At 39.6% G+C, this 24,000-nt stretch overlaps 1 protein-coding gene across 1 annotated transcript in view; it reads right to left on the minus strand.

Annotated features, from left to right (window-relative positions):
• GTPBP10 (GTP binding protein 10) overlaps positions 1 to 24,000 on the minus strand; it is a 904,437-nt gene that overhangs the window by 723,560 nt on the left and 156,877 nt on the right. Inside the window, exon 3 of the mRNA XM_044067527.1 lies at positions 23,489 to 23,580. Within this exon, the coding sequence (XP_043923462.1) occupies positions 23,489 to 23,580 (92 nt within the window). The remainder of the gene's footprint in view (positions 1 to 23,488; positions 23,581 to 24,000) is intronic.

Consider the following 24,000-nt stretch of genomic DNA (forward strand, 5'->3'; position numbering starts at 1 on the left):
TTAAAAAAATATGTACTTATGTGCTGTATGTGTATTTATAATTTAACTTTATGATGGTAGAGATGGTGTCTTATATTCTTATAAATAGTGAGAAAGTCTCCATTGAAAATATTTTTAAATATGTATCACTTTAAGTAATTGTCTTAACCACTTTAAATAACTGTCAGTCAATGAGATGTTTTTAGGTCTTACTTAAAGGTTTTTAGGTCTTACTTAAAGGAAGTGAGGATCTGTATATGTTGTCTGAAGAAGTTTAATATTGGATTAAATGAAAGCGTTAACTATTTTTGGCGCATATGAGTTTTTTACAGCTTGGTGCATTGGTTTGTATGTATTTATTTAACTGCTGACAGTCCAGTCTACAGTCTTTGTCATTTTCATAATATATATATATATATATATATATATATATATATATATATATATATACACACACACACACACACACACACACACACACACACACACACACACATACATACATACATATCTATCTATATATATATATATATATATATATATATACACACACACACACACACACACACATATACACACATACATACACATATATATATATATACACACATATGTAAACACACACACACACACACACACATATATATATATATATATATATATATATACACACACACACACACACACACACACATATGTACATATATATTATACATATATAGATAGATAGATACAGTGGACAATCTCGAAGTACTGAAATGTCGAAATTCAGTACGTCCAGACCGAATAGTGGAAAGTGCTTTTAACCGAATTTACACTATGCCAAATCCGCAAATGTTGAATCCGTCACTATCGTGGTGTCGCGTTTGTGACGTGTAGTGCAGTTCATAGGTAGGTACTAGGCTATCGGCCCTGGAGCCCATACAAGCATAGCCAAAAAATGTACCCTGCCTTTCGCCACCCAAGAAAATTATTTTCCTGTGCCCCTGTCGAGCAGAGCCACAGAAGTGATCCCCGGGGTGAATTTCCCATTTCCCATCCAATCATCAAGATTTTTCTTGAAGAGTGCTAATGAGGAGCTCTGTTTGACATAGATAGGTAGTCTGTTCCAGAGTATGGGAAGTCTCTGGGACAGGAATCTATCCCTCCAGCATGTTATGTTTATTGTGGTGACAAGGTTAACGTCCCTAGAGCATGTAGCTTGGAGGGATTGGGATTTCTTTAAGTGGAGCATGTCCAACAGCTCTGGGTTTGACATAGCTTTGTATGTTAGGCAGAGATCGCCCCTGAGTAGGCGATATGCGATAGAGTAGAGCTGTAGTTTTTTGAGACGGTCTGCATAGGGCATCTGTTTGAGGCCAGTAATCCTCTTTGTAAGGTATTTCTGTGCTCTTTCCAGTTGTTGTAGATGTCTTGTGAGGTACATACCAAAAGGGGCATTGTACTCTATAATGGGTCTAATGAGTGATGAGTAGAGGGGAACAATGACCTCTTTTTTTCTGGATGAGAATCCTTTTGTGATGAGATAAGCCATGTAGAAGGATTTCCTGACCACTGTGGCTATGTGATAATCAAAGGAGAGACTACTGTCCACCTCTGTCCCAAGGTCTCTTATCACATTTTTGGCATTAAGCAGACTACCAGCTATGTGGTAGTTCATGGGTACAGAGTTTTTACCAAAGGGGATGACAATACACTTTTTGGCATTGAGCTTCAGGCCATGGCTTTGACACCAGGTATCTGTCTCAGTGAGGCCCTTTTATAGTTTGTCCACATCATTAGGAGTTTCGATTATGGCTCCTAGTTTGCAGTCATCTGCAAACTTTGTTAATAAAGACCTTCTGTGTTGGCCTGCACTTCAGAGAAGTAGATACCAAACAGGAGAGGACCCAGGACTGAACCCTGTGGTACTCCAATTATCACTGGTCTGATGTCGGATTTGGAATCCGCTACTTTCACAGTGTGGGTTCTGTCCGTGAGCCAGTTGGCAACCCATCTTGTGACATAGGGATTTATACCTAGTTTAGTGAGCTTATTTATAATTCCAGAGTGGGGGATGGTGTTGAAAGCCTTGGCGAGATCTAGATAAGCTGTGTGAACCATTTTATCCTCATCTATGGCTTTGGTGACTGCTTCAAAGAAGTCAATCAGGCTTAGGAGACATGATCTGCCTTTTACAAATCCAAACTGAGTAGGGTCCAGAGTTTGGAGATTACCAGTGTCTTTGTTTATGAGTTCCACGATGATACATTCCATGGCCTTGCAGACCAGGCTCGTCAGACTAATGGGGCAATAGTTCCCGGGGTCCGTCGTGGCTCCCCCTTTGTGGAGTGGGATAACTGTCACGGTGCGCCATTCAGTGGGTACAAAGCTTGAGGTGAGGCTATGATTGAACATGGTACTTAGGTAGGGTGCCAGTTCATTCTGTAGTTCGTGTAGAACGCAGCCTGGGATATTGTCAGGTCCCATGGATGCTATGTTCTTGGCTTTGGAGAGTGTGTTTTTACCTGTGCAGCTGTGATTATAGAAACTTTGCATTCCTCCGGTATAGAGATGGGCCCTCTAGGGGGTGAGAGGGGGGTAAAGTTAGCACTGAACCTATCTGCTAGGATGTTTACAATATCAGTTGGTTCTGCATATTGAGTGCCATTATGCTGCAACTCAGAGCAGATCTGAGTGTTCCCATTTAGATTCTTGACATAAATATAGAGTGCTTTGTGGTTGTCTTTAGAGTCAGTGGCAATTTCGTTTTCGTAACTAGCTTTGGAGGATTTTATGAGGGATCTCAGCTTCTTACTGAGGTTGACCAGGGAGTTCCTCCAGTCATGCGATTTTACTCTTTTTTGCAACAGTTTCTTTCTTCTGTTGTAGAGTTTGTTTATGGCAGAGGACCACCAGATTGGCTTCCTTTTTTTGGAGGATAACATCTTGGTTCTATTAGGGATAGCATGATCCATGCACTCGTGTAAGTGCTTATAAAGTGCATTTGTGTAGGATTCGGCAGTCACACCTCTACTGTCCGTCCGCATGGGTGTCATGAAGTTTGCCACTTCTGTCTTAAGAAGTGTGAAGTTGGCTTTTGAGAAGTTTTTTACGATGGTTTTCCTAATTGGGGCTGGGATGTGGATGTCTAGGCTGATTAGCTTGTGGTCTGATCTGACCAATGAGGAATTGACCTCTGGTGTGGAACACCAGTTTCCCATGTTGGTAATGACCAGGTCTAGGATATTGCTGCCCCTGGTGGGGGTGTGAATAAGTTGATCCAAGGCATTGGAATTTATGAATTCTAGAAAACGTTGAGCAAAAGAGTTGGTACACGAGTAGTTTTCCCAGTTAATGGTGGGGTAGTTGAAATCGCCCATTATTAGGGTGTTGGGTTGTACCCTAACACTTTCCAGTGTATCAAGAAATGAGGATTGTGAATCCTGGGGCATGGCGGGGGGTCTGTAGCAAGCTACAATTTGGATTGCAGTCTTGCCCAGAGTTAGTTGCACCTGGATAATCTCGGATGCATTATGCTGTGCAACTAGCCTGGAGGTGTGGATATCCTTAATGAATATGGACATGCCTCCGCCTTTAGTGCTTCTTTCTGGGTTAGGTGGCCGAAAGGTGTGGTATGAATTGAAGCCTGGTAATGCAGGGGTGCTCTCTGGAGCTTTGAACCAGGTGTCTGTCACTGCACAGATGTCAATGTTCTCCATTTTAAGGAGTGCCTCGAGTGAGTGCATTTTGAGGTTTAGACTTCTAGCATTGAGTAGCATTACCCTCAGATTTTGCTTGCTTGTACCAGTTACGGTGGTGAATTTGTCATTTGGACCTTGCCTAAAAAAGGCACTATAGGGGTGGCAAGAGCCTTAGCCAGTATCTGGAATCCTAAGGGCGACAGGTGCAGGCCATCTCTGGCAAAGCATCGTGGACTGTCGATCATGTCGTCCCAGGCAGACAAATACTGGATCCCCTTAGAATGACACCAGAAGCTTAGCCAATTTTTGAAGTCAATCATTTTGTCCTTGTACTGTGGTATCATTCTGGGTGATGGCAGGATGCTACTCAGGGTTAGGGTCATACCTGCCTGGGATACAAGATCGGAGAGCTCCTCCATGTCTCTTTTCATGTAGTCCAGGTCATTCACACCAACATGGACAATGACAGTGTCATATTTGTACTTATTGTGGAGTGACCTGAGTGCATGCGTTATATGGCAGATCCTGGCACCTGACAGGCAGCTGACAGTAACTTTCTTCTTGTTTAGTCTAGTGAGTGGAACATCAGTGTGCCTGACTATAGAGTCACCTATGACTAGAGTGTTGAGCACATTGTTATGCCTTATGGGCTGTGGTTGACTGGCACACTGAGTTTGTGGGCTATGTGTCATTTGGGTTGTGTTGGAGGGTGGAGTTTGCTTGTGTTTATGCTTTGGATGTCCCTGATGCTTGGGCAGGTTTTTATTGAGAGCCTCCGCAAATGTAGGTGTGTGTTTTGTGTTTCTATGTGTGTGTTTTGGTGGTGTAGGTTTTGAGGGACTTTGTGATGAGTGTGAAGTGTTTACCTTCTCCTCTTGACTGTCTAGTCCAGTCTTGGGTGAAGAGAGCTTTGTAGTCCAGTCTTGGGTGAAGAGAGCTTTGCTTCCAGTTTGGCTATATAAGTGCATCTCTCAGGTTGTAGTGTTGGGTGGTAGGAGGAGAGGGTTGTCTGTGTACATGAGGCAATTGCTGCATTGCCCCAAGATGCCCAGATTCATCAGGTAGACAGGAGAAATCACTGGGAGCGGACCCTTAGACATGCCTGGATAAGTGCTTATTTATTAAGTACTAAAAACTGCTTTCCTCTAGACAAGTGAGGAAAGTTGAGTGCTGTAGTAATTTGCAGCTTGTGGATTTATCTGGGGTTTCAGGTAAGTGTTGTGTGTTTGAGGATAATGGGTAGGGATTTTAGTGTGTGTGAGTGTGTGCGGTGGTGTTTGCTGTGTGTTTAGTGCAACCTCGGAGTTAGAATATATAAGTAGGGGGGATGTGGGGGGCACAGGGGGCTTGCCCCCCTGCTTAAAGGTAGGTTAAGTGTGTTTGTTTGCGTTGTTATGTTTAGTTAGGTAGGTGTATGTGTGATTATGTCCTGGTTTGTGTGTGTGTGAATGGTCGCGATTGTAGTGTTCGTGATTGTGGGTTTTCATGTATGTGGTTTTTCGATTATTCAGTCTCGAAATACTGAAATTCGACATTTCAGTATTTCGAGATTGTATAGTGAATCCATATATATATATATATATATATATATATATATATATATATATATATATATATATATATATATATATATACGTATATGCGCATATAGATATATATATATATACACACACACACACGCACATATGTACATACATATATATTATATTATACATACATATACATACACACACACACACACACACACACACACACACACACACACACACACACACACACACACACACACACACAAGTGTTTTGTTTGCCCTTGTTGCAATCTCAAGCAGAAGAAAGGCTGTGATTTGGGATTCTGTGTTACAGTTTTACCTGGACTGGTTTACAAACTCTGATATGTCAAAAAATGTTTTGATATATGTGATGTAACTTCCACAATGTGATTCATTCTGATTCAGAGCAGGGATTGCTTAAAACTAGCAACAATTTGTTTTGAGAAAATATTTATTAATACATATTTACAATATAAGCACAAAAGGAAGAAATTCAACTTCACATATTGTTATACAACGATAGGAATACATCAAGTCATCAATGCAATCTCGTACAATCAACACATTAAGAATCTTGGTATTGCAATAGCAATATTTCAAGGTTATCCCAACTAAAGGTCTTACTATGATTCACAGATCTTATTCTGATCGCTTCTTTTTCAGTTTTACATAGTACTTTTGTTAAATTTAAAAATTCTTTGAAAGTAGGAACTAAGTTTGATTTCCAATTTTTTGTTAATATCTCTTCTGGCAACTGCCAATGGATCCCAGAAAGAGTTTATGTTCTTTGACTTTTACAGATGCAGGAAGTGGAACATTCATTAATATTACTAATCTAGTTAATGGTTAAAGAACAATTATCAGACCACAACCACTTAAAAAAGTACCTATCTCCTCCTAATATACATTTCATTTTTCACAATCTAGAACCATGCGTGTCCAATCATGTTTTACATTTTTACTACACCTCCAACAAATTGAAGTAATTTTACTAAACTTAACGATTTTAAATGGAAAGACAAACATTCTATGTATACATTTCCACATAAAATCTTTCTAGTATAAACTTGAAGACGTCTGACTAACTGATTTAAGCATCAAAGCTTTATTCTTACCATCTATTGAGTCACTGAATCCACCACTATCTAAAAAGTTTCCAAATGTTGCATCAAAATTATTAGTAGTATTATTTATAATCAACTCACCTAGCTGGGACAACCTTCCTTTGTATGTCAATCAACCTTCGATAAAAGCATTCATAGAATGGGGAATAATGTTTTGTGCCTCTTCACTCACATTATCCATAAATTTATTTAATTTCTTACTGATGGGCAATATTAACTGGTTAGAAAATTCATCCAACTTAATATTCTTTCATTAAGTATTTTGGGGACTTAACTTTTCTTTTTTTTTTCAAAAACAATCAGACCCATAATACTAATCCATTCCGTTTTAGTAAATTCATTTTAACATTGTTCTGAGTTTCCTTAAATTTAGAGGTGTGTGCAATAGGAAAACACAAAAAAATTCCATTTTGATATTAATGGAATTTTAAAAACATATTTCTTAACTGTTTGAAGAATTGATTTCATACATGCAGAGTCTAAAGACTGAAATTACTTTCCTTCTAAAGTAAATTTTGTTAACCAGATGAAAGGATTAGTACATATTTCTAATTTATCGTCTTTAATAAACTTATAAGAATTCAGCATAAACTGCTACTGGATGTTTTTTCATTGACTAGTGTAAGCTGAATCTATCTAGAGTACAACAGAGTTAAAACTTGCAGCAACAGAATAAGATTCTAAATCTGGGAAGCTAATACCACCATACTCCCACATAATCTTAAACGATTTCTATAAGCAATTCTCAGCTTTTTAGCATACCACAAGAATGAAGTTAACATTTTTTCCATTTTCTTTAATTTTTTTTTGGTCAGGTATTAAAGCTATTGAATACTATACATATACATACATATATATATATATATATATATATATATATATATATATATATATATATATATATACACACACATACATATATATATAACGTGTGTGTGTATACATATATATATATATATATATATATATGTGTGTGTGTGTGCGTATTTATACATATATATATATATATATATATATATATATATATATATATATATACACACATATAAATAAAATGTGTGTGTGTGTGTGTGTATATATATATATATATATATATATATATATATATATATATACACACACACACACACATTATATATATATATATATATATATATATATATATATATATATATATATATATAAAATCATGGGTAATAAAATCATTTTAATAAGCACTAACCAATCCTCAAATGTAAAAAGAATATTTATTCCATTTGTAATAAGAAGTAACAGTGTAACACTTCTTCAATTGTTTGTCTTTTCAGCTGTTAGGGGTCACCACAGCGGAACTCCGGTCCGCTAATGATTGGCAGTCGATTTTTTATAGTGCCGAGTTGCCAGCCCAATGCCCAACCTTCAGCGAAGGCATGCCCATTCACGCATGTCTTTCGGAGGCCACTCAATCACGGGGAGGACATGTAGACTCTGCCCAGAAGGCACTCCAGCCAAGAATCAAACAGGAGAACCTCTTGCTGTGAGCAACAACAATATTGCTGTACCACCGCGGATTATACAATTACTTTTCAAAATTATTAACAATCTTACTCACATCTGGCTAGATTTTTATTCCCAAATATTTTAATTTTTCCTTCCCAATTAAGTTTATATTTATCCTTAAACTTAATATCTAGTAAATGATTTAACACTAAAGTTTCAGTTTTATTGCTATTAAATTTCAGCAGCGATACTTTCTGAAACTTTTCAATTTTCTCATCTATTTATTCAACTGAATAATTTAAATCTCCTACAGTCAGTAAACATGATCTGCATAAAACTGTACTTTAGATTGACAATCTCCATTAATTGAGAACCCATCCATTTTTCCATTGCTTTTTATACTATTAGCTCAGAGTTCGATAACTAATGCAAACAATAAAGGGGACAAGGGACACCCTTGTTTTGTGCCTTTGTTTAAAGTGAATCCTTCAGAAATATAAGATCCAATTTTAACATATGCTTTGGAGTCTCTATACAGGTTTCTTTAATATTCCAATAAACTGTTCTGGAAATCCAAAAGCTTCTAATGTTTTAAACAGTAAGTTATGTACTCACCATAACATTAGATGTATGTAGTCCATCTCGCCTCACATTCTTCACCTGTGGGTTCAGAGCCGAATGTCAGCTCCGACTCTGCCTATTTTCTAGCTCGAAAGTCTTTGATTGGCTGGGCTAAGATGGTATCCCACAATACATTGCCCCACATTCCCAGATCTAGTTTGCTGCCAACAGAAATATAGTATCCATCGCCCAAACCACACACACACCCATAACAAATAGGTCCAACAAATTATCCAAAGGGACTCTGTAATATCAGAAATACAAGGTGATCCCCCAAATCCTCCAGGCATGGGGGACGGTGGGGGGGGGGTAATGAAGAATGTGAGGCGAGATGGACTACATCTAACGTTATGAACTTACTGATGTTATGTAGTCCTATCTCACCTACATTCTTCAAACCTGTGGGACAGCGTCCCTAGCACCTACATCCTGGGTGGCTCAATGGAAAATACTCCTGGAGCACTGTGGAGCCAAAAGATGATCTGCCCCTGGACACCATATCCAATTTGTAATGGGAAGCAAACGTGTGAGGAGAAGCCCATGTTGCAGCCGCACAAATATCATCCATCGATAACCTAGCCTGAAAGGCTGTCGAAGTGGAAACTGCTCTGGTAGAGTATGCTCTGACTGGGAAGGGCAGGCTCTTTCCCCCTGCCTGATAAACAAAGGAAACGCAACCAGCTATCCACCTAGAGATGGTGACCTTGGATACCGCAGACCCCAAGCGATTCTCTGAAAACTAAACGAAAAGCTGGTCTGACTTCCGACAATCTTTAGTCCTGTGTAGATAAAAGCGTAGTTGCCTATGAACATCCAACAGATGAAACTGGTACTCTGCCTTATTGGAGAAGTCGGGGAAGAAGACCGGCAGTTCAATGGACCGATTAATATTAGATAAGGAAGCCACTTTGGGAAGAAAGGATTTGGTCTGAGAGACTCTATCTTTATGGAATATCAAATATGGGGGCTTGATTGATAGGGCCTGGAGTTCTGAGTCTCATCTAGCCGATGTGATAGATATCAAAAAGGCAGATTTCCATGTAAGAAATTTTAAATTGCAGGAAGCCGCAGGCTCGAAGGGTGGGAGGGTGAGAGTCTGCAGAACAAAATTGAGGTCCCAGGACGTAACAGGTTGAGATACAGGGGGACGAAGGAGAAGAGTGCCTTTTAGGAATGCTTTACACAGCATGTGTGCCATTAAGCTAGGTTTATAAGCCACATGAAAATTTGAAATAGCTGCCAGCTGAACTTTGATGGTGGCTGAGGCAGACCCTTGGTAGAATAAGTGAGACAGAAATTCAAAAGCAAAATCAATGGGGGCTGTGTAGGGGTCGATACCTTTGGAATGGGCCCATATCGAAAACCTTTTCCACTTGCTAGAGTAGATCTTCCTAGTGGACGGCTTATGAGAGGACGAAAGAATATGGACCACGTCTGGAGAAAAATCGTGACACCTGACTACGGATGGAAGTGGAGTAGCCAGGCGGTCAACCAGAGGGTCTCCAGGGAGGAGGGGAGCTGTCCCGACATATGTGTCAGCAAGTCTGGACGAGGGTCCAGAGTCCAAGGAGCATCCACCATGTAAGGTTGAAGGAAGAGGAACCATACTTGTCGAGGCCAGTGTGGCGCGATCAGAATCAATCTGCTTCCCAAGGACAGCGCTTTCTGAATCACCCTCGAGATAAGGGGAAACGGAGGGAAAGCATACAGCAGACCCGAGGGCCAATTGTGCGCAAGAGCGTCCCTTGGAGATTCCCTCGGTGGGGGGATCAGCGAGAAGTAGCTGCTGCATTTCGCATTGAGGGGACTGGCAAGCAGATTGCAGCAAGGCTGACCCTATTTGCAGAATAAGCTGTTCGCCACCCGGCGGTTCAGGGACCACTCGTAAGGCATGAGGATCGCTCTGCTTAGCCTGTCTGCAATCACATTGGTTTTCCCCGGATGTGCGTTGTCACCAAGGCCCGTTGGGAAGCTATTGCCCAATTCCACACTCTCATGGCCTCTTTGCATAGGGGGTACGATCTGGTTCCTCCTTGCTTGTTGAGATACCACACTACTAACATGTTGTCTGAGTGTATCGCAATAGTCCCTAGAGGGAGGACGTCCTGAAGTGCCTGCAACACTAGGAGCACTGCCCTCATCTCCAGGACATTTATGTGCAAGTCTATCTCGTGCTCCTGCCACGTACCTTGGACCATCCTGCCGAGATAATGCCCCCCCCCATCCGGGAGGCATCCGTGGTCACTGTGGCTACTGGGTTGGGTGGAACAAAGGGTTTCCCTACGACTAAGTTGTTGGTGCATAGCCACCAACTGAGGTCCTGCTTGCATTTGCCTGTGATTAAGATAGGATGGGATAGAGGTAGTCTTTGGAAGGACCACTGGGCGAACAGGAGCCATTGTAGGATCCTCATATGTAACCTCGCTAACGGGACCATCATGATAGTGGACGCCATTGTCCCCAGTAACTGAAGAACTAGTCTTGCCCTCACACGTTTCAGAGGCATCATCGTACGAACCTGTCGTTGCAACCCTGTGATCCTCTCCATAGGTAGGAATGCTCTCAACTGAATAGTGTCCAACTCTGCTCCTATAAACGAGACATGCTGTGAGGGTAGCAAGGCAGATTTTTTCCAGTTTATTGTAATGCCTAACCGGTGACAAAGATCGATGGTAGTATCTCTGTTTTGATGAAGTAGAAGCTTGGTGGGGGCGGATAGGAGCCAGTCGTCCAGGTAAGGAAACACCTGGAATCCTTGACGTTTCAAGTGATCCGTCACCACTGCCATGCACTTGGTGAACACCCTGGGGGCTGTGGTGAGACCAAAGGGCAGGGCTCGAAATTGGAAATGCCTGGCTCCCAGCCGGAAGCGTAGATGACATCTGGATGCTCTGTCCATTTTGATGTGGTAGTAAGTATCCTTCAGGTAGATGGAGCACATCCATACTTCTTTTCCCAACAATGGGAGAATCGACTGTAGCATGACCATCCGGAATTTGGACTTGCGTATGTAATGATTGAGTTGGCTGAGATCCAAAATGGGTCTCAGGTCCCCCGTTCGTTTCGGCACCAAAAAGAATCTTGAGTAAGTCCCTAGTCCGATCTGGTCTGGGGGGACTGGTTGGATGACTCCTTTTTCTAGCAGCTGAGAAACCTCTGATGTTGCTTGATCCCTTTGACTGGGTGGAACGTCTGGGATCCGTTGGACGGGAGGGGGTGCGGAATAGAATGGGATGGTGTAACCTCCATTGATTATTCCTAATACCCATCGGTCCCAGATGATATTGACCCAGGCTTCCGGATACCGGGAAATTCGACCCCCGACTGGCTCCGGAGAAGCACAGTCGGGCACACCCTCAGGAATGAGAGTATGGGGAACCACGAAAGGAATCGCGGTCCCCAGAATTGCGGGGGCCCCCTCTGCCTCTGGGGTGACGACCTCCCCTCCCCTGCCTCGGAAGGGGGTCTCACCCTGTGTGGCAGGAAAAGGCCTTTGTGATTTCTTGAACCACATCTTTCCCCCTCGCTGAGCCCTGGGATAAGGTCTCGACGGGAGAGAAAAACGGACTCCTACGGCAGACAAGATCTTTCCCTCTTGCTCGCACCTGGTAAGGGTGTCTTTCATTTTGGTCCCGAACAAGGAGGAGCCATCAAAGGGGGCGTCAGTGAAGGAAGACTTAAAGGCCTTCGCAAAGTGACAGAGGCGTAGCCCAGGCTTGCCTCCTGAGGGCCACCCCTGAGCTAGCCACCCTACTAGCTCCTTCGGCCGCGTACGAAATCAGTCGTATGCACGAGTTAGCGATGGATTTGAGGGTAGAGAGCTGAGCGTTGACAGTCTGAGCCACTGCCTCAGGCACGTTACCCATTAGAGTATCTCCTAACTCCTTAAGGAGATCTCTCTGGAGCCGGGTGAAATGAGACAAATAATTCAGTGACCGCAAGGTAAAGGTCGCTGAAGACAGGGTATGCTTCCCATACTGATCCATAGTCCTAGACTCCTTGTGAGGAGGATGGACTGAAGAGGAAGACTCAGCAACATCCTTCTGTGTGGCAGCCGCCACCACTATTGCATCTACCGGGACTCCCTTTTTTAAAAATTCTTTCCCTTGGGGAGCAGACAAAAATTTGTTGGGGCATCGAGGAACAGGCTCCACAGAGTCAGGAGTCTCCCACACCCTCTGACAAATAAGGTCCAGGAGCTCGTCGAAGGGTGGAAACACACAGGAGGCGGAGGGCTGAGCGCCAAAGGCCTTAAGGAATACTGACTCCTCGGAGGGGGGTTTGGAGGGCCAGTCTCCTCGGAAGTGAGGGACTCATCCTGGGAGTCTACGTGCTTCCTCTTGCACAATTTCTTTCTGGGGGGTTCCTCAGGCAATGGCTCTGAGGGCTCCTCAGAAAGAAGGGGATCCCTCGTGGGGGTAACCTTAGGCCCTGGCGCTCTGCTATCCAAGGATAGGTGGGTGTCAGAAGCTCTCGCCGGTGTTGTGGGGGAAGGAAGACCCGATCCGAGATAAGTAGCTGACCTAGCCAGCATGCTTCGCATAGCCTCAAAGGCGGGACCTCCCGAATCTGAGGACCAACTGCCTTCCAAGGCCATGACCGTGACCGGTGTCTCCGCAGTCGAGGCACCGAGAGGGAGGCTCGGAACCGAAGGGTGTTCTGAGGCATCCCCTTCTGGCCTGACCGAGGAAACCCGGGTCTCAAACCCTGTGGAAGGCGGGCATCGCTAAACACCGCTGGGGAATTGGAGCTGATGCAGGGCTTACTGGCTCCGATGACAAGGATGCGCTCGGAGGAGGAAGAGCAGGAACAACTAACAAAGCTGGTTCCGGAGCCGACTGGGTCGGAGCCATAAAAAGTTTGGCCAACACCGGCGACTGTAGGAGCCTCTGCACTACCTTATCTACATCCAAATCGGAAAGCCTGGAGGATTTGGAGGAGATGGATGGAGACCTGGACCTCCTATCTGGAGAACCCTGCCTCAAGCTTGGCGAATGGCTCTGAATTGGTTCCAAAACTATCGGAGCGGATGCAGACTCAGTCGACACAGCTAGCAGACTCGACAATGGTAATTTTACAAGGTGGCTCCGAAGTAACAGATGGAGCCGGAGACCTTTTCTTCGATTTGGAGGATTCAGACTTTGACTGGGAGCTGGGAGCTGAACCTAAATCCTCCTCAAAGGACGGTTTTAGCAGTCCCTTTAGGATCAATTTGTTTTTCCTCTCTTGTAGCACCCGAGGACTAAAGGCGTGGCAGAAACTGCACGACTCCTGAAGGTGGATGACTCCAAGACAGTAAACACAGTCCGAATGTCCGTCTGTGATGGACATTTTATAGGCACATTTTATACACTTTTTAAAGCCAGAGGGCTTATGCTCTTTTTGTTCCTTAGACATGCCAAGCCAACAATTGTAGCAGCCGCTAACACAGAAATGGAAGAACAAATATAACCAACAACCAAGCACAGGGGAGAACCTCTAAATAAAATGGTTCTCAACTTGAATTAAGTAAAACGCACCTAAGACAGCCAGTCAGACAAACACAACAAGGAGGACTAGGTCCTCTAATTCAAACAGGCCTAGCCCGAAGGAATAAAGGGATACCACACACAAAAACACTCGCAACCTACAAATATTAACGCAGCAACAACACTATGAACAACTCTATTTGTATAAGAACAATTAGCCAAAATTTTCATAAGAAAGAGTTTTTTTTATTAATACTTAACCACAGCCAAGTCGAGACCACGTCCGAGCTCTACAAGCAGCAAACGAGATCTGGGAATGTGGGGCAATGTATTGTGGGATACCATCTTAGCCCAGCCAATCAAAGACTTTCAAGCTAATAAATAGGCCAAGTTGGAGCAGCCATTCAGCTCCGAACCCACATGTGAAGAATGTAGGCGAGATAGGACTACATAACATCAATTGCTCAAAATCTACAGAATCAAATACTCTCTCGATATCTAAGCTAATTAAGGCCAATTTCATGTTTTCCTTTTTTAACTATCGTACATTAACCTATTGACTATAAATCCTCTTTGATCTTTATTAATCTATTATATTGCTTAATCTTGTGGCAAAAAATGGAAGTAAATATTTCATAGTCTACATTTAATAATGAAATAGTTCTATATGAGAAGATTAACTTAGTATGCTTTCCTTATATAAGTATAGGTGAGATTACAGAAATTTTCTATGAGATAGGAATTATTCTGTCACCCTGAATTATCCTGAAACCGCCACTCAGTAATTCTAAAATATTTAACAGAAACAGACTATATAATTACATACTTAAACCATCTAACCCTGGAACTTTACCATTTTTCACCTTTATAAAGCTTCTTTAACTTCTATCAGGGTAATAGGCTTATTTAACTGGGATATTTGTTGGTCATTTAGTTTACAAGTGACATTTTTCTTTAAATAATTGTCAATTTTTTAATCATCAGGATTATTTGTATCTTTATTAAGATCCTCATGGAATTGTTTAAAAATATTATTACACATTTCCTCTATACAAGCTTATTAGTTAGCGGATTTTGGATATTATTGATTTGTGCCTTTTTGCTTAACATCTTACTTCTATTGGCTAATCTATGTAGATTTTTTTGAGGTCATCATTTAACTATGCATTTTTATTTTTTCTATTTCTAATAACTCTTCATTCCATTCTTTCATTTTTTTACTAGCCCATCTTCACATGCTACCTTTAATATGCATTTTTAATGAGTCCTATAATAGGACTTTACTAACCTGAACATCATCATTTAAAAATACACCAATCTTTGATTTGTTCCTTAAGCTAACTCTTTAACTTTTTCAATGTCATCATAAATACTGGGATTTTATAAATAATCTGAAATTTCCTTTTAGTCATTACTATATTAATACTTAGTGCATTATGGTTAGATAGAAGACAAGGAATAGTTTGAAAATAAATCACTTTATTAAGTAAATCTACAGAGGCATACATCCCATCAATTCTAGTTTGTGTCTCATGTGCTAAGAATAATGAGTGAAGAACAATGACTTATCGTCCGCTTTTACTAGTAAATCAACTAAATTATTACTAATCCATCTATTTAGTGCTTTAGCTGATGGAAGTATTTTAGCTTTGCCTGTTTACTTGTATCTTCTATTCTACACATGCAATTAAAATACCCTGCTAAAATTAAACTAAACGTACTATAAGTGCTCTTTAGCCACTCCAGCACCAATTCCAGGGATCCAGTAAGAATTAGCTAATGTTTAAAGTTTATTATATTTAATTATTACAAATGTATACGTTCCTTTAGGATCATTAAATAATTCTGGTTTACTATATCATAAAACTGCATTCCCAGTCATAAACATGAAAGGAATGCTCAAATGTAAAATAAAGTCTACTTACAACATCGACTCAAATACCAGACTACTACAGAGTTGATGTTAATGTCGAACATAAAACACTACAGTGCAAATATTCAGTCCATCTTCGCAGGGGTGTGAGCCCCCTTGCCCCCCCCACACCCCCTGCTAACTATATATTCCAACTCCAAGATCGCACTACATTGAGAAAATGGATGAATGTCCTAATCCACACTGTCGTGGCATTCAATGATGACCATCTGCCATCCGATAACCCATTTGCTGATAGTAAACCAATAATTCCATGACCTTAGATATTACAGTGGATTTTCTCCAATGTATAGCAGTTCCCCTATTCTTTTTGTTAAAAGAAGCAGATGATAATATTTTTAACCTAAGTTATTTAAATACTGTATATCTTTATCTATCAAGTGAGTCTCTTGCAAGAATATAATGTCTCTTCTATTTTAGATATCAAAATATAATAGATTAAAACTATCCTTACTGTGAATTTAATAAGATTTTTTCAAGATATGACACATTTATCCACAATATTAATTTACTTATATATAAGACTCTAATGTATTCCTCTGACACTATCTTGACATTCCAGAGTTTTTAAATTTTTCCTTTCTACAAAATAAACTATTAAAATGCAAATATAACAAATACAAATGTAAGTGTACAACTATAACTGCATATAACATTAATGAAACACAACCTACCATCGCTACGAAAGTTTGCAGTCTGTCTATTGAAAAATCAAACTACTAAACTATCGCTATAACTATTATATATATATATATATATATATATATATATATATATATATACTTTATAGTCTCTAAATATTTCTGTTAAATTCTATGTAAAACTGACACTGTACCTGTCAATGTTGTCCTTGTTTTAAATAAAATAAGTAAAAGCAATAACACACTCACATTTCAACTCTGATTTATGAAATGAGTTATTTCAGGTAGTATTAGTGAACCTAATAATATTCAACATGTAAAAGGCTTCAAAGTTCATATGACCAAGCTTCAAATTGCAGCTTTCATATTATTTTGAAACACTTTATATGATTTTCTACGTAAAGTACGAGTCTTGTACATTCAAACTTCTGTCATATACAAGTATATGCAATATATATCTTTCTTAAAAGCAGTTTATTTAAATATATTTTTTTACTTTTTCCCCACTAGTATTCTACCTTATTCCATATATACTGTATTTCTATAATTTCCCAAAGAGCTACTTAATCATTAGCTCTCTATTAAATATTTCAGCATGTGTACATTCTTCTTAATTTACTAACACTGCTCTTTTATTAATCGTATATAGTACATATTGCATTCCTTGTGTGTATGCATATTTATAAGATGTTTATTCTTATTAATGCTAATATATACAAGCAATCTTGACTATATATATATATATATATATATGTATATATATATATCTATATATCTGTGTGTGTGTGTGTGTGTATAAATTAATTCCTGCTTATTTATTTTGAATACACGTGTTGAGCCATTGTGAACTGCTGTTCTGATCTAAGCTGGCTACAGCATGTGAAAATGACAGCTCACAGCAGCTGCTAATTTCCTCTGCAAGTTTCTCATTCTTCTTAGCTCTTTTAAGCTGTTCTAATCAGTAACAAACATCTAAATATTTCCTTCAATTAATATGTACAGTTAATACATATAAGGTTAATAACACTGCACCATAAGCTGTTAACATGCAAAATGTTAGCAAATTATATATTGCATTACTATGTATTATACATATAACATTACTATAGCTTTTGCCTTACCAATTCTTCACTTCTAAGAAAAGTTATTTTGAGTAGATTTCTCAAATATATACTTGAGAAAAGAAAAAAAAAAAAAACGGAACGTTTTTCTTTTTCACAGAGATCAGTGATGAACTTTGACTTAAATTTTCTTCAGCACAGCTCAAGGTGGGAAAAGTGTCATTCTGAAGACATGGAACACTCTTTTGTTCTCAAGCTTTTTTAGTGTGTCTGCTTCATAAATGGCTCATGAAAGGAATGTGTTACTCAGGAACAAGAAAAACAAAATCAGCAGCATTTAACACTTCCAATTAGCATATTACTTAGATCTGACATTCAGTTAACTCAGCAATGCACATACTGATGTTAAATAAATACATTTTTAACTTGTATAGCTTTAAAGTTACCAATTCTATTGCCTATAAAATAATAACATTTTTTGCAGAAAGTATTTAACATTTAGAAGCACACTTACAGGTTTAGTTAAATGAAATATATTCTTTCACTGTAAATACAGTCAAACAGCAACAGTAACCCTTTATATTCCTCACCATGAAAAACTACTTTATCTTAAAATATAAATACATACTTGCATATGTTATGAGGCTTAAGGTCCATTACAAACCATTTACTTACAAGGCAAATCTATTGTTTTAAAAATAATACTCCAGCAATCAGTGAATAACAGTAATTTCTTTTAGGCTTTTTTAGTTTTAGAAGCAGAGTTCCAAGAGTTCAGTTCACTCTGTCTCTTCAGATATAGAATGTTCCCCTACATTTCTTCAGTATTAAGGATTTTACTGCTGTGAACAAAAGTAGATGCCTCCTTCAGCATGTTAAATATTTTGGTTTCTTCATATAGGAATAATTTGACCTTTGCAGGAAACACCAAAGTGGCTTTAATGTTGTTTTTTTCCAAGTTCCTTGATCAGTGATAAACAGGATTTTCTTTTAATCATTACTTTACTGGAACAATCATTGTCAAATCTGACTACATGCTCACTAGGTGGACTGGACCATGCTGCTTTAATATCTAATCTTTTTCTAAGCTAGACACGAGCTTAACTATAATTGAGTGTGGTGGTTGAGTTTTCGTTCTTAGAAGGTGCTCATCTATTGCTCTTTCAATTCAAAATATAAAGTTTCAGGTAGGTTTAATATTTTATGTAGTTAAGAAGTTTATTCTAATGTTTCCCTCCTTCTTTTCAGATACACCATCGTGGTCTACATGAACTACAGAGTGAAGTTGCACCTTACCTGTGTGCCCTGGTCAGTCACAGCCTCACCTCAGGCTTTGTCCCTACCGAATGGTGCACTGCTACAGTCATCCCTCTCCACAAAGGAGGAGAGACTACAGACCCTAGAAACTATCGCCCCATTAGCCTGATGAGTCTGATATGCAAAGCTATGGAATGCATCATCATTGACCTAATAGACAAGGATATAGGAAATCTCCAAACTCTGGATCCTACACAGTTTGGTTGTGTGAAAGGTAGATCATGCCTGTTCAACTTGGTGGATTTCTTTGAGTCAGGCACCAGAGCTGAAGGCAAGGTGATTCATACAGCCAAACTTGATCCCACCAAGGCCTTTGATACCATTCCACACTCAGGAATCATAGAAAAACTCACTAAGCTAGGCATCAACCCCTGTATCACTAGGTGGGTTGCAAACTGGCTCACAGATAGAACCCACAGTGTGAAAGCAGCAGACTCCAAGTCAGACTGCCACCCAGTCACGAGTGGAGTCCCACAGGGTTTAGTCCTGGGTCATCTCCCATTTGGTATCTACTTCTCTGAAGTCCAGGCCAACACGAATGGACTCTGGCTGACAAAGTGTGCAGACGGTTGCAAGTTGGGAGCTATTAACTCCCCAAGTGATGCCGACATCCTACAGAAAGGCCTCACTGAGACCAACAACTGGTGTCAGAACCATAGCCTTATGTTCAATGCCAAAAAATGTGTCATCATCCCCTTGGGAAAAACTCAGTTCCCTTGAATTACCACATCAATGGTAGTCCACTGAACACAGAAAGCATTATAAGAGATCTGGGGACACAGGTTGACAGCAACCTCTCTTTTGACCACCACATTGCCACTGTGGTCAGAAAGTCCTTCTATGTGGCACACATCATTACTAAGGGTTTTACACCCAGGAAGAAAGAGGTCTTGTATCCCTCTACTCTTCCCTCATTAGGTCAATCATCGAGTGCAATGCCCTATTTGGCATGTACCTCACTAGACACCTACAACAACTGGAGAGGCAGCAAAAGTACCTTACAAAGAGGATCCTAGGCCTTACACACTTGTACTATATGGACAGACTCAAAAAACTCTCAACTATTCTCTCATATCGCCTACTTAGAAGGGATCTCTGCTTGACTTACAAAGCCATGTCTGACCCAGCTCTGTTAGAAATGCCACACCTAAAGAAATCCCAATCCCTCCGCACCACATGCTCCAGAGACCACAACCTCATTATCACAATTAACAGAACATGCTGGGGGGGACAGGTTTATAACCCAGAGACTGCCCATGCTATGGAATAGACTTCCCATACATGTCAAGCAGAGCACCTCACTGGTCGTCTTCAAGAGAAACCTTGATGAGTGGATGGAAAACCCTGGGAAACAATCCAGTGGCTCTACTCAACAGAGGCACTGGGAACTAAGGTAGGGTGGCATGATGCCAGGGCAATCCTATGGGCTGAGCTTGTAAAGGCTCCAAAGGCCAATAGCCTAGTACACACCAATGAACCATAAATCTAATGTTATTTAGCCTCGGTCTATTTTCTAAATCAAGTTTTTCCATAAGCCAGTTATTTTGTTTTAAAAGAAATTCAGATTTTGGTTTAAAAGAAATTCAGTCTGAGACTCACCTTGAGTTATTCTGCTTTCATGATCACAAACTCTCTTCCATACTTCTGATTGTCCCTTGTTTTATAACAGCTTTTCCATCCACTTTCTGGTCTGTTCTTTGAAACATTCTAGTTTTGTATCCAGTTTGTCTATTTTAAGTAATATATCCTTTATACTACATAATTCTGACTTGTCTTTTTTTAACACAAGAATCCTGAGTACCATTTCTTGAGTGACTCATATTGAAGTCATTTCTCTCAAACAAAACTGTTGAAATTCTGACATAAAAAATATTGTCTTTGAAGAACTTGAAAGTATAAATCTTTTCTCTGATTATTAATGAATAAAATTAGCTAGGAAGTATCTTCAAATTTAAATTATTTGCTTATATTTTCTGTCGGAAAAAAGTTTTCAATCACAGAGCTTTCACCATTTGCTACTCTCAGTTAGCCATCTTGGACCTCCACCCCACCAATAGTTTTGCTTTTTGAATTGCAGGCCAATGCAATTTTAAAGAATGCAATCATTTTCAAACTTTTATAACACCAGTGGTCCCTAACTTACACTGGGGTTTGCATTAAGGTAGTCAGTCACTAATTTTGCTGTGACTACTTCAAGATACCTGAACACCTAATATTCTGTTAAACTTTTGTAATTTATATGTAATCTGTAAAGTTTCCATTTTTAAGAAAAAAAAAAACATTTAGCATAATTTACTTTGTAATTTGTATTTTACTTTCCTAACATCACGCTAGGGCTTATTTTGTGTCAACAGATTATGACAAGACAAATTCTATTAGCTTTCATTATAGTAACATGGTTATGTTTTATGACAGGGACACTTTACTTGGTTTCCATCATCCCTTTTCTCCTAATATTCTGCATCTATTCACTATCAAGTGTCAGCAGTTATGCATTCTGGGAAGATACAGGACAGGGTCTGAAACATCACCCTTCCACAGCTGGGACCTCTGATCTCTGTTAGGACTTCTCAGAGGTAACCTTCGGTGAAAATTAGATGATACCAAGGGTTCTTTTCTTCTTATGATTCTCAGAGTCCTTACATACTACTAAAGGTTTGCTGCAGGAAATCATACCCAAAGAACTGCATACAGGACTCTGTACATTATTTGTTGACTTATTTGCATTTGTTTACTGGGATGGTCCAAATGGGCCAGAAGTACCCATTTTCAGTGGAGTCCCAGGAAGAAAAGCTCCACACAAGATATTTCACTTAAAATACAGAAGTTACATTAATAATGACATTTAGTACATATTATTGACAGCTTATGTAATTGGTGAAAAAAACAGTACATAAGTAATCATTCTCAAATCAAAGATATTATGTAAGCAATACAGAGTATATACTTGAGAACATTCCATATGCAGAGTTTTCAGCTAGCAAAATTTATATAGGATACATACAGTGAGTGAAAAGCAGATATAGGAAATAATTAGTGACTAGGTACTTAAACATTTTACACATTTAGGAGGTATAATAGCTGAGCGACAGGCTATATGAGTCCTGCTGCAGGAATCAGCAAAGTCAGTGGATACTGTTGCAGACATAAGTGGTGGAATGATACTAAGGTAGGCTGCAAGAGTACCTGCATGTCTCGCCTTATTTAATGGTAGGTCTATAAGAGTTAGGAAGAGAAGGAAGTAGACAGGAGGGATCAATGGTAAGACAATTAGGGCTAGTAGAAGAGGGAAGTGAACAGGAAGGAGAGGCAGAGTAAGTAAAAATACGGGTGGATGTGAAAGGACGATGCCAGAGTAGTAGAGTAGGGGGTGAGAATAGTTGTGAAGGTTAAAGTTAGGTTATATGAGATGTGGTGTTAGCACATGTGCACACCCAAGGTGAGGAGAGCTGTTGTTTCAGAGATGTCCTGAAGAGGGTTACTGAGAGGGTGGATCTAAGTGTTGGGTGGATGGAGTTCCAAAGTTATGCGATGGGAAAGGAGGGGCACCAAAACTGGCAAATCTGGGAGACTTCATTATCTGGTCAAAGACAAAACCAGTGGGGATCTTGGACTCTCACTCTGGCAGCTACTTTATTTCCAGGGGAGTCCCCCCCAGTTAAGTTTCCCAGTATTGAACTGTTTCATACCAGAAACAATAAAACTTAACTGCAGACAGCCTAGATCCTTTATTACACTAGTTCCTACACAAGGGTAACATATCTGATTTAGATGCATTAATACAAGACCGATTAAGACACCACCACTGTTTTGAATCACCTCGCTTTAGTTCTCATATAGCCAATTAAAAACAACTCAGAAACAACAGTAATGTCATTAACAACAGAAGTGGAACAAAGTAAACAATTACCAACACAGAACCAAAACCGACTGTGTAATGAAAACAAGGAGCAGTGATGGAAGGAATCCACATACGAAATACTGACTTAAGATAAATCCAAAATACTTTAATTAGCCACAATATATACTGTTAAAACATAAAAGATCAATTCATAAGCGTTTTCATTCAAACATTGCTGAACTTCATTTTTTATGTTTTAACAGTACATGGATTCCTTCCATCACTGCTACTTGTTCTCATTATAAAGTAAACAGAATGTAAACGCCAATAGTGCTGGAGTGGCTTAGCTGTGCACCAACTTATTATGAGGGAAATGGATTCTGCTAGCTTTCAGTACTGGTTAATAAAGGCTTCCGTTAGAAAAGGTACCAAAGTCTTTCCAAAAAGGCTTTGGGTTTTAATATAAAAATGCCTGCACCTGATAAGACAATAATCCTTAAAAAACATTTTACACAGGTAGATGTACAGCTACTCAGTTATGTGTATGAAAGGAAGTTCATATTGCATAAAGAAAGTTCCTAAACAGGCTAACAATAGTGAGTAAGATGTTAAACATTTTAGTCAACGAGTGATAACTACATCTGCATCTTTCCTAAAAAAGGCACATCTCTGGCAAGCCCAGCAACATTACCCTTTGAACAAACAGAACTGATTTTAAAATGAGATTAAATAAAAATTCTGAAAGTTGCAAAGTTAACTGTCCTAAAATATTTTCCATTCATCATACTTGCCTATTTCTTTTCCTTCGTCAGTCATAATAGTAATTCCCACCGGAGCATGAATTTCACAGTCTTTTCCCTTTTCACCTTTCAGTGCACGAACACTGGACAAAGAAATAAACTGTGTATCAGTGACAAATCTCAAAAAAACTACATTCCTTCCTGATATCAAAAGGCTTGATCTTTTTCATGCTCTTTAAATAATATCGCACAAACAAAAAAAGCTCATGCTAATGTTGAAAGCACATGGCAAACACAGACACAAAGTCAGCAAAGTAGGCTCAGTCAGGCTTTGTGCTTTTAAGCCATACAGCTGGCAGCAGATATATGTGTATGTGAAATTTTTCATTTCCAGAACTGAGTTTGGTACTGGAGTCAACACGTGCTGATATTTGTTCTTTTTTGCTTGCTTGCTGCTACCATACATTCATTCCTCTTGAAACTTTAGCTTTAAACAGTAGTGACTCACTATTGTATAAAAAGCAAATACTTTCAGTACTGGTATCAAACTACTTTTATGCCCT

The sequence above is a fragment of the Protopterus annectens genome, chromosome 3.part1, assembly GCF_019279795.1.
Source record: "Protopterus annectens isolate FY-2018-M chromosome 3.part1, PAN1.0, whole genome shotgun sequence".
In the NCBI taxonomy this organism is placed as follows: domain Eukaryota; kingdom Metazoa; phylum Chordata; order Ceratodontiformes; family Protopteridae; genus Protopterus; species Protopterus annectens.